Here is a 12970-nt window from a genome sequence, read left to right on the forward strand (position 1 = left end):
GTTTCAAGTTTAGTAACAAAGATTATAAAATAACACTGACAAGTCTGAAATACAAAAATAATTTTTTAATATCAGAGGGTCTGAAGAAGAAGTCAAAGCAATTGTGAAATACCAAATTCAGAAGAAAAGCAGGCATCACAGAAGCTTTTAGAAATGGTGCAATATCTTGCAAAATGTGTACCTAATATGTTGAGATAACTATTCATTTCAGAAAGCATATGGAGAAAGATGCAGCCTAAGAATAGAACTATGAGCAGAAAAGGAGTTTTGAAGTGTTCAAGAAACTTTTTAGCGATATATACCAGTGTTGTCACAATGATATTAATAAGTCAGTTGTGCTGCAAATAGTTGCCAGTAAGAACACAAAGGAGATGTAATCTTAAGGTTATAGACCAATTGCCTTCACACCACAAATCCTTGCAAACTTTGTTCAGAAAGTCATTGCACAAGGCATTTCTTAAATATTTGCAAACCATATTCAGAATGTTCCAGTACAAGGCATATCTGACATTGCAAAAGATGTTACTTTATTTATAAACATATGAAATGAAAGTGAAATGCAGACCAGAAAAGCAACACACATAGCAGATGTGTTGAGTAGAGCTTATCTATCAGAGAAAAATGTTCTAAGAATAATTTGGGATTCTCTAGGTAATTCCACAAGTTCCAATCACAGAAGAAAAAGTAAAAAAGAAATCCAGAAGTGCATTAGTACTGACCTTTACAGTTACTGAAAGAAACAGTGATGACCTGACCAGAGCAAACATCATTAACAAAAAAAAAATTTCAATTTTATTATTTTTTTCAGGAAAGAAATACATTGTGATTTTGGGTTTAATATTCAGAGCTGACAAAATAATACTGCCTAATCAAATAAGAGGACAAATGTGTGAGTGGGGATCTACCTGAGATGGTCGACAAGCCATTTGATCGACTTTCATTTGGTCGACAATTCATTTGGTCGACAAGCATGTTATGTGGGGGGCTTCACCCCACACCAATAATGGGGGCTGTGCCCCCCACACACCCCTAACTATATATATCAACTTCAGGGTCGCACAACATTGGGGAGGGGGGCAAATCTGCCTGTCGACCAAATGAATTGTCGACCAAATGAAAGTCGATCAAATGGCTTGTCGACCATCTTAGGTAGACCCGTGAGTGGATACATGAATCATTTTTAGAATAGTATGACTATAATGTAAGAGGAAGCAATGTAAAGCATTGGCCAGGAATATCTACTCAAATACAATGAGTAGTGCAGTGTTGTGCCATTTGCAGTGCATAACACAACACCTATTCAAGCAATTGGGTATTATCTGATATGCTCCGTAGTAATCCTAGTACTGAAGAGCTGACTTATCTGTGGAGTTGAGTGGGTACATATTAAAAGCAAACTGCATAGCTTTAAGCCAGCTCACAGTTTTTGAAATATAGAAATACTTCATTGAAGGTACTCAGTCTCTCACTAGCTGAATTTTAATCGACAAAGAATTGAAAGCAAATTGCCAATATTAACAACAGTACTGATGCCTAAAAATCAATACAAAATAAAGGAATGCTGGAATTAAATTAGCAGAAAAAAAGAAACCTTGTTACAGTACAAACTGCAGGATAATACTACCTGATTTGCAAATTATAGATAAAGTATGAATATAAAACCAATGGTAAGGTTCACAGCCTGAAGCTAATGTAGTTGATAAGATAGCCAAACCAAAGTCCTATTTTGTTCATTGGGAAGAAAGAAAGTTATACCAAAGGAAAAGCAGACATTTCTATAAACCAAGTCCAGGAAAGATGAGCAACCATGGTTGCAACAGCCAGTCCTATCACAAGAAGTCAGGCTCTGAGAAATGTGGTAGTCAACAATTGCTGTGAGTGCCTCCTCAATCTGAGTTTCAAACAAAGTTGTAATTTAGTGAGAACTGTAAAAAAATGAAAAGGAAGAATACAGGTCTATAAAGAACAGTCCTGTCAAGTGTTCTACATCTGGAAGATCACTGAAGAAGCCAGAGAGATATGTGGGCGGTTCAAGAGTTGTTCATGATACTAAAGACTGAAAGGCTACATGTATTAAAATGTCTTTTGAATGTGCAAAAAATTATCTTATTTGGTGTAAAAATCAAATGAAATGCTTAATACAAAGTTAATTGTTTTATTCTGTTTGCCCCCACTGCCTGTTGGCCATCACCCCCCTCCTGGCTGATCAGCCCATATGTTCCCAGTCACCCATGGCAAGGGTTACGCCATGTTCCCCTAATGGACAACCAACTTATGGAGCAGAGGAAGAATGTGCAATAGGCTGTCTGCTCTAGTAGTCATTCACTTCTGCCAGGAGCATTGTCAGCAAGTCCTGCTCCTTCCCCAGAAACATGGGAAGTGGTCTCCTCAGTCTCCACCGGAAAAATTGTAGTTCCCTATTTGCTTCTCAAGCTCCTATTGCCCTTCCCAAAAGAGGTGAGTGTGCCAACCCCCTTCATTCCTCACCCTCACTGCTTGACTCTTCCAGTTCCAGAGCTACTAAGCAAATGCTGGGTCATCTGGGTCACAGTATGGGCTCCATCCTTCTGTGCTATTACACCAAGCTGCTTAACACCAAGTTAGGATTCATTTAAATGGTAACTCTAGCTTGCATATAAAACATGTATTATAACTAAAAAAAAGAATAGCATATGGGATATATTTCTTTAAATGCTAATGCCTAGTTACAGAGATTTTACACATTCATAATAGAATCTTACTCTGGTAAAAGACCTCATAGAGGCTAGAACACATTCACAGAGTCTCTGTTGTATACTGAGAATTCTGAAAACATTTGTATGTTAAAAGGTGCAGTAAACAAATCCAAGCAGAAATCCAGCAGACAGGCTCTTCTCTAATTCTATGTAGTCTATGCCACCTTTACAACATCAAAATGTACACAGAATCCCTCAACCCAGCAATATCCTTTGGGGAGGCTACAGGTTCCCAAAAAGTTGGTTTGTTTAATTAATAAAAAGTATTACTGCAAATGCATGGAAACTGCACAATGAAGCAGCAGGTAAGACAGACATAAAACCTGTGTCAGTATTCAAAATGCATAAAAATCATAAAATACATGAAAATTATCTCTTAGGCAAGATCAAAACTATTAGACATGCACCTTATTCCCAGCTGCTGCTATATCCTAAATAAAGTAACAGTCAGCTGTTGTTTCACAAGTAATATCAATTTGTTTTCTATGGAATTAACTGTTTTATTTAATACTTTTTCAGTCTACATGTTTTACCATTGTTTTTTTTCCAAATATAAAGATGCATTTGAGCAACAAGTAGAATTACAGCATCTACATATTGTTAAATGATTTGTTTAGCCAAACTACATTCCTCTTTTTTCCACTTTTAACATGAATAAATTATACATTACAGATGTTATGGCACTGAAGCGGATGCTGGAGAAACTTGGTGCTCCCAAGACCCACCTGGAACTTATGAAGCTAATAAGGGAAGTAACTGGGGGATCAAGCGATATCATCCATTACAAGGACTTCATTAGAATGATGCTGGGGAAGAGATCGGCTATTGCTAAACTGTGAGTGAACCTATAAAAGGCTGCATTGTGGCTATGAAATAAAATAGAGGGGCTGCTTTTGGGGGCCAAATGAATACATTTTGAAAACTTTAATTTTAATGCAGCTAAGTGAGGGGATGCTTTCTGGGGCAAATTTAATGCTTTTTTTTAAACCTGAATTTTAATCCTGCTATTTTTTAAAAAACATCATCAGCTCTACATATGAATATGGTTCATCAGATTGAGTTACTTTTTAATAAAACTCAGTCATACTCAACACCACAAATCATCTTGTGACTTCCAAGTTCATTGCACAATAATCAGGTTGATTTGAACTCTTCTGATGTGAAAACATAAACTGTGAAAGGGGGGCTAATGAAATTATCAGTTTGGGTAAAATTCTGTTAATGGCTAGTAATTACACTACCTGGATTCCAACAAATAAGAAACTGGGAAAACTTGAGAGAAAAACAACCAGTAAAGGAGAAGAGAAAAGCTCTCTCTGAGAATAATCTTTCAGTTTTTCAGCAAAAATAGATTTAAGTTTCATCTTTGGAACAGGAGATAACTTCCGGTAATTTAGAGGAAAAAAAATAAATCGGATATACTCAGAGCTGTTAATAATAATTTCCATTTTTACACATGAGGTTGGGGTGTCACATCAACACTAATTATCATTTAGAACCAATGTTCACACTGTCAAGTGGCTAATATCAAGTGAAATAAGAAAAGGCTGAAAAAAATAGAAGAAGCTATAGCAATCTATTCAGGTGACCTGATAAAGCTGCAAAAAATAGAGACTGGAATGAAGAAAATATTTGCTGAGCATAAGGCTACTCAAAAATACCTGATTAAAATAGTAAAGTTAGGAGACAGAGCACAGAGAGAAAACCTATAATTATATGTTGTAAAACTGAAAGCAAAAAACTGAAATAATTTTATGAAAGTACAAAAAAGCAACTGTACTGCTGTTTTATAGAAGGATTTCTTAAGTGAGAAGGTACTTTGTGTCTATGTTCCAAATCTGGTCATGAAAAAGCAGCCAAGCTTTACAATAGTAAAGATGCAATCTTCCCATCAGAAATTGGTCCTGTAAAAATTATGGCAGAATAGAAAAGTTTTAGAAGTTAGCAACAGTACAGTGTTTGTGGAAAATAATTATTCACAGCACACGAGGCAGAAGAGAAGCAAGTTTATCCCAGCAATCAAGGAATATCAAGAAGCAGGTGTGAGATTCAAACTGCTGTATCTGGCTGTCTTCAGAATATTTTTCTTGGAGGATCAAAGGCATTTTTAGATGCAGAGTAGACTAAGGAGGAAAAAAAGTTTATCCAACAAAGAGTGAGCCAGCATGCAGAAGGGGATTCTGCTACTTATTACATTGACAATAATAAAGCCTATAGAGATACATTGCCAGTAAAACCTTTTCTATTACTCCACTGGAAATGTTTGAGAGACAGAAAAAAACAAAGGACCCAACTAGAAGAATTAGTAGGGCATCATATTTAACTCAGAGACTGACGTTAGTAGATAAAGATGATAAGAAGACCAGCAACACCAAAATCAGTGAACAAATGGAAGACCATAAAACATCACTGCTGCTGGATATAGGCATAAATATGTGACATGTGGCTTTACAAGAAAAAGTGGTTGATAAAGACTTGAAATTTGTTGACTGTGTTAAACTGGTTGGTGAACTCTAATGTATATACCCCAATTTATTAATTAATATTTAAAAAAACACTGGAGGGAATGAAGAAGTAACTGTAAGTAAAACATTTTTTGTTCTTAATAATATTTGTATGCATTTTTCATGATGTAGCATGTTATATTGTAAAGCAGTTTTGTATAGTATGTAGACAGGGGTATTTAAAATATGAGGTGGAAGAGTCTTATCAGTGATTGCTGCATGTGTTAAAGATATTAGAGTAAGCAAGTTATTTTTCTTAACTGTAAGATATTTTAAACTGTAACAACATAAAAAGGCTGGACAGAAGAAAGTTAAAGTTATTACAACTTTATGATATTGGCCTGTTGGGTTGGGGGTGGTGAGTTAAAGTATATTGATCATATTATATGCATAATTACAGGGATGGCTATGTAGATTAATGCCCTTGGTATAAGTTCTAGACAATTTTCAAACAAATAGGCTTGAAAAAAAAGAGAATGATGAAAGGTATGGTAACTGTTAGGTTTCCTGCATTTGTAAAGTTATTAACTATTTTACATTAATAACTGTGCTTAGTGAGAGAGAAGTCATCTGTAGGTACAAATAGTTGGCCATGGGAAGTCTGAACAGTGTGTTCCTAATGAATTTTACAAATATTCTTTCATACATCTGCAGAGTTTAGTTTGTTTTTTTCTTTCATTGACAATTGCCTTTACTTGGAGGCAAGCTATCTGCAGGCACAAGCTATTATTTTTGAGATCTCTGAGCACTATTTGCTGAGAGAAGTACAAGAGGTACAGTGTAACTGACATTTAAATTTACAGTGACATGTAGTTCAATGAAAAATAAAAATAAAGTTTGAAATTATGGAAAAAAAGTTATATAAATAGTTGCCTTCCCAGCAGTCTTAATACCCAAATGCATTTAATAAAACAGTGCATAATTTAATGTATTTATTTAAGGTAGTCAGTGCACTTTTTCTTAATGCTAAAAGTTAATGTTTATGGAAAACATGCACTCTGTTTTCATATCTAAGAGGGTGATAAAGATAAGAAAAGAGCAGATAGCAATCAGAGTAAGTAGAAACACAGGTTGCAATATGCCTTTAAGCATAGGTAACCGTAAGTGTAGGCTACGTAATGCCTGGGCATGCAGACACTGATTTGGGGCAATTGCTCCTCTCTGGAGAGGTAAACTTCATTTGTTAGAAATGTACATAGTTTTATATGTTTGCTCTAAGTTGAAAGGGGATAGGGGGGCTCTATAAATTTAGTTAGTTAGTAAGTTAATTATTGTCTATGTGTATTCATTGAAGAAAGAGGTAGTAAAATGAGATCAACCAACCAGTGCCCACATCACTCGTTCGCTCTCTCCTCAAAAAATTAAAACCCACCACACTCGCTGCTGACCAACTCCCCGCCGAGTACCTCCAAAAATCAGCTGATGCCATTGCCTATCCTTTATTGATTCTAATTAATTGGACCATAACAGAGGCAAAAATTCCCACCTTATGGAAAACAGCATATGTAATTACATTACATAAAGGAGGATCCTCCACGGATTTCTCCAACTATAGACCAATTGCTATACTTTCCCCACTGGCAAAAATAATGGAAAAATGTGTACACAAACAACTTATGTACCACCTAATCCAAAATCACCTCATGGCTGATACCCAACATGGATTCTGTCCACACCACAGCACAACCAAAGCCCTCCTGGCTTTCACCAATACCATAAACAACAACCGTAGCAACAATTATATCTCTTCTGCCCTCTTCTTGGATCTCTCCAAGACATTCGATATGGTTGATCACCAACTTTTGTTACACACCCTGAAAACTTTCTATCTAGATTCCAAAGCCCTGCTGTGGTTTAAATCCTACCTCAATGGGAGGCAGCAGGCTGTTTGCTGAAAAAACAAGCTCTCTAACCTTCTACCAAACACCCTGGAGTGCCACAAGACTCAATATTAGGGCCTCTACTGTTTTCCATCTTTATTAATGACTTATACACTGTCATCCCAAATGTCAGCTGTATCCAATACGCTGATGACTCCACCCTGATTTGCTCTGCTACATCTCCTTCGGAACTGAGGTCTGCTACCCAGTCCACCTTTAATACCACAGAAAAATGGCTCTCTGAACGTCACATGTTATTAAATCCCAAAAAAAAACAAAATGCTGTTTTTCTCACCTACACAAAGGTCTGCTGCTTTTACCTTCAACATTAATGTGAAGGATGGCACTGTTATCTCCCCCACCCCTCTACAAAACTACTAAGAGTCATTATTGATAATAACCTAAAATTTGACTTGCATGTCAATCAGTTAATCAAGAACATCAATAAAAAACTAGGATCACTGTATAGAATAAAAGACTTCCTAACCTCTCCAGCCAGGATTGCCATAGCCCGGACCCACCTAATCTCAACACTTCTATATGCCTCCCCCCTTTTCTCTAATCTAAACAAGTCTGTCCTAAATAGATTGTCATCCTGTTACAATCACATTGCCAGGTTTGCCACTGGCCTGCCATTTCTGACTATAGCTAAAATAATTCTCTATAATCCAGATAATACACCATCCCTAAGGAATATTATAACCCCTCATAACAATCAGAGACTGCTTAAATCCTCAAACAAATTATTAATTCAGACAATCAAAATTAACAATACAGCTGGGGATGCCGTCTTTGCAAGCTCTGTAGGCAGAGTATGGAATCTCCTTCCAGCCGACATTACTTCACTCTCCTCCCTTTGCCAATTTAAAACTAAGTTCAGAAAACATCTGGCACTAAACTGGCTTTGCCACTATAACAAGCCTGGTTAACCCTCCTCATAAATGTATATAATATATTACTTTCTGCCTACTGTCAATGTATTCCCCTGACTTAAACCAGGGATAACTATACCTGTGAACTTGCCTATCTCATGTTTTTTCATGTATCCTCTGTAAATAACTTACCTGTAATTATACCTGTAATTATGTCTACATTGTTATATTTTTGACTCTGACTACCTTGGAGCTTTTCTCCCTGGGCCTCCACTGAAAATAGACATGTATCTAGTCGGACTATCCCAGTCAACAAATGTAAAATAAATAAAATATTTTAAAATGGAGATGAGAAGATGCAACTGGAAAAGAGATCAGCCTAACAAACATGTATGTGTGCATGTAAGCCAAATGTTGGTAGTGCACATTCAAAAGAATGGTCCTGTATAATTGGTGGGAGTAATAGCTTTCTATCATAATGGCTATTCTATGTCCTATTAACATTGAATGCAAATAGTCTTACTTGTATAGACAAAAAGCAAAGATTATTGAATTATATTACACAATGTAAGGTGTAGATAGCAATGCTGCAACAGATGCATTTGGATAGAAATGAAGATATGAATTTGACAAAGAAAAGATTTTAGGATGGATGCTCAGCAGAAAGTCAGGGACAAAGGAAAAGGGATTCAGAAGTAATAATAATACTGATTGCTGGAGGAGATCCAATAGTGGCAGAAGGGAGGGAAAAGACAATTATGATAGATTTATGATAGTAAGGGGCTATTGGCAGGGAAGGAAAATTATGCTAGCTTATATTTATAATCTACCAAAAAATTATTATTGAGCTTTGAGAAAATTTTGAGAAATAAGAAACTTTTTATTAAGAAACATTATTTATGGTTAAGGACTGGAACTTGATTTGCAGTTATAAGGATGTATATGGGGGACCTACATGGGAAATATAACAAAAGAGGATAGTTTTCTGAAAAAACATATGAGAATATTTGACACAAAAGATGTGAATTTTATACTATGAGCTGATACAGAATTTACCTATTATTCTACAAGCAGTAGCTGGCATATCTTGGATAGAAATTATATTTCATAAGAGCATTTATATTTAACTAAAAGCTCTAACACACATCCATTGACTATTTCAGATCATGCACCAATATCAGCTATAGTAAATTATACAATAGTAAAGTAAAAATGAGACATTGGTGCTTTCCTACTTACGTGCTAAACAGATAGATACGAATTTAAGGAATGGGAAGTGGAAATTATTCAAGAGTTATTAGGGAAGCTAGAGATTTCATCAGAAGGGACAGCTAGTGAAAGGGGTACAATGAATATGGCATTTAAAAACATGGCAGAAATAAGAGGAATGCATATGGGAAAGAAGTAATAAGAATTGTTTAGAATGGTGGACAAAGGTTAAAGTACTGCAGAATAAGGGGAATCTCACTGAACAAGAAAATGAACAATTACAAAATGCTAAAGGGAAAATAAGGGAACATTTGAATAGCATGCATGAGTTTAGAAAATTTGCTTTTAATCAACTATTTTTGACAAAAACTCAAGAGCACAAAACTTTATAGTATAATGACTTAGGTAACATAAACCAGAAATGTTTAGACCAGACTTAAGGAGACTATGACAAGAAAAATAACCAAAAATGCTATAGAAGTAGTAGACATGTTTTGTCAATTTATTGAAAATTGGCATAAAGCAGATGAATGTGGAAACCAAGAAAAGGCATGAAAAAATGTTATAGAGTACTTAATTATACCAAGGTTAGAGGAAGATGAGGCTTAACATTTAATAGTTAGGCTAGGAAGAGATGAGATAGAAAATATGATATATAATAAATCAACAGGGAAGTCTCCCGAACCAGATTGTATTCCTGTGGAAGTTTAGAAGTTGGGATTGACAGAGATGAACTAATTAAAGAATGTGCTGCTAAAAATGCTAATATGAAGTAAAAATCAGCATTGCATGATGACAATCATGTGACGCAAGGAGCCCAGTAGTGTGCAGTTAGCAATATAAAGTAAAAATCAGCATTGCATGATGAGAATCATGTGACGCAAGGAGCCCTGTAGTGTGCAGTTAGCAAAATGAAGTAAAAATCACCATTGCATGATGACAATCATGTGACGCAAGGAGCCCAGTAGTGTGCAGTTAGCATGCTCACCATAATGCACTTTCACAAGTATAATGATGTTCCACTAGAAGAACAGCTAAAAGCAACAATAGCTTCACATCAAACTTTGTTCCAAATTACTTTCATGAAAGTAAAAGAAGGAAGTGCATATGACAGCGACACAGGGATTAAGAACAAGAAAAAGAATTTACAAAAAAGCAAGGAAATTGGGGTGGGAAGTAAGAGTATATCTTTCTGAGGGACCGCTCCTATTTTTTATTTATTTATTTATTTATTTTGCTAAGAAGGGTAGAGAATGAAGAGGGTAAGCAGAAGGTGTGGAAAGGAAAGAGAGTATAGGGATAGTAGGAAGAGTAGATAAACAAGCACCAAACACAAAGACCAACAGGGAAGGTGTTGACACAAAAATGGGAGAACACAAAGGAGAGCACTGATAGACAAATGGAGGGCAATTGGTGATGGAGAGAGTTAGATGACAAACTGCATAGAGAAGTGAAGCACAAGGAAGGGGAACACCATGCTGGAGGATGAGGTGAATTGATAGCTGACATTTGTGCTGCCAAGCACTGTACCCAACCAAAGGTTAGTCACCTCTGTGACAGCCCACCATTCTAGGGCCAGCTTCTGATGGCCTAATGTGTATGACCAGGCAATTGTACACATCTACCAGTTACACAAAGGCATATGTTAGGCAGATAATGTGAATGTCAAGCCACAGCACCACCAATACTGTCACTACATTATTTATTTTATTTTACATTTGTTGACCGGGCTAGTCTAGCTGGATATATGTCCATTTTCAGTAGAGGCCCGGGGAGAAAAGCTCCACATAGAAAACTAACAGAAACAGTACAATAAAACATTAATTACAAGAATATTATGAGATGATTACATGTGTTCCAAGGTAACAAAACATATAAAAAAAAAACTTTTTTTTTTTTTTTTACTGTAGGAAGAGGGAGAAGGATTTAGAAGTAAGTGGAAGGCACACAAAGCAAAGTGATGAGCAGGAATAAGAGAACAAAGTAGTTAAAATGGGATTGGAAGAATTAGGTGTAGGGTAGTAAGTTGTTGATGAGACAGTAAGATGTCCAATTCAGTTGTTCCTGGTTACAGTAAGTCAGCCTAAATGGTAGTGGATTTAAAGTAACAGAAAGGTGGATTTAAAGTAACAGAAAGAGAGAGATGCAAAAAAAAGAAGATGTTGGGCAAGACTAACAGTGGGAGATGATTAGTCAGGGTTTGTACAGGGACATAGCCAGTGAGTTGTAAGATATGATTTAAGTTTCTTTTTAAATAGTGAAGTTGAAGAAAGAGATGTAAGTTCAACAGGAAATAGGTTCCAGCTTTTGCCTACAGTGTTAGTGAAGAGGGATTCTCCTGCTTTGTTGTTAGATTTATGAGTAGAGATGAGTAATTTGTTTGCAGAGCGTAGGTTTGTAAGATTTTTATATGGGCAGATTAGACTTTTGAGGATTTGTGTGTTGCTTGGATGACACAGGGTTTTGTGGGTAATAGTTAGCTGGTGAAGTAGAATATGGTTCTGTAGTTCCAGCCAACCCAGATGTTTCAGATTTTGGCAGTGGTGGGATCTAGCAGGAGAGCCTGTAGCAAATCTGGCAATGTTGTTGTAGGCTATTGACAGCTTGTTGAGGTTGCTTTTTGATAGGTTAGTATATATAGGAGATACATAAAAGAGTGTTGAGATGAGATGGGTGTGGGCAATAGAAGTTCTTGCTATGGGAGTAAGGAAAGGTTTAATTCTATAGAGGGAGCCTAGTTTTCGGTTAACTGATTTTATTGTGGTGTTAATATGAATATCAAAGTTAAGGCTGTGGTCAATTGTCACTCCCAAGAGTTTAGTGGAAGTGTCAGGGGATATAACTGTATTATTTTTAGATTTAATAGTGAAGTAAAGTGGGGGTGACTTGAGTGTGGGAGTAAACAGTAGAAATTTAGTCTTTTTAGGGTTAAGGAGGAGGCAACGCTGTAAAAACCAATCTTCGACAAATTCAAAGACCTTTTGGGTGAGTGACTGTAGTTCAGATGATTCAGTAACTGAGGAAATTAAGGTAGAGTCATCTGCGTATTGAATGGATACAGCATGTGGGATGCTAGTAGACAGATCATTTATAAAGATAGAAAATAGAAGAGGGCCCAGAATAGAATCTTGGGGTACACCAAGAGAGACAGGAAGGTGGGAAGATAGAGTATTGTTCCAGAGTACTGCTTGTTGCCTGTTGTGTAAGTAGGACTTGAACCACTGTACAGCTTGACTATCAAGTGAAAGGGACTTAAGTATATTCAGTAGAAGGTGATGGTTAACCATATCAAATGCTTTTGAAAGATCTATGAAGATAGCAGAGGACAGGGTGTTATGGTTACGGTTCTTGTTAATATGGTCAGAGAATGATAGGAGGGCTGTAGTGGTGCTGTGGTAAGGTCAAAAGCCATGTTGCAAGTTAGCTAAAAGGTTATTTTGGAGGAGATGGTCTAGCAGTTGACGATGGATGCACTTTTCCAAGATTTTAGCTATGGGAGAGAGTAGGGCAATTGGACGGTAGTTAGAAAGTTCTGTTGAGTTACCACCTTTGTGTAGGGGAATTATATGTGAGATTTTCCAGATGGATGGGATGGTGCCTTCAGTGATGGTTCTATTAATTAGGATAGAGATAGGGTAAGCAATAGCTTTTGCTGCTATTTGAAGATACTTAGCAGGTAAGAGGTCGGCAGAGGGGGTAGAGGGTTTAAGCTTTTGAAGGGGAGTACAGATAAAGGATGTAGGCACAGGTTGGAGTTGGAAAGTGGGTGG

The 12970-nt window shown here is 36.5% G+C and overlaps 1 protein-coding gene across 1 annotated transcript in view; it reads left to right on the forward strand.

Moving 5' to 3' along the window:
- The window catches only part of AIF1 (allograft inflammatory factor 1), a 252474-nt gene that overhangs the window by 170015 nt on the left and 69489 nt on the right, over positions 1 to 12970 (forward strand). The window contains exon 5 of the mRNA XM_044083259.1: positions 3408 to 3570. Within this exon, the coding sequence (XP_043939194.1) occupies positions 3408 to 3570 (163 nt within the window). The remainder of the gene's footprint in view (positions 1 to 3407; positions 3571 to 12970) is intronic.

The sequence above is a fragment of the Protopterus annectens genome, chromosome 9.part0, assembly GCF_019279795.1.
Source record: "Protopterus annectens isolate FY-2018-M chromosome 9.part0, PAN1.0, whole genome shotgun sequence".
NCBI classification, from domain to species: domain Eukaryota; kingdom Metazoa; phylum Chordata; order Ceratodontiformes; family Protopteridae; genus Protopterus; species Protopterus annectens.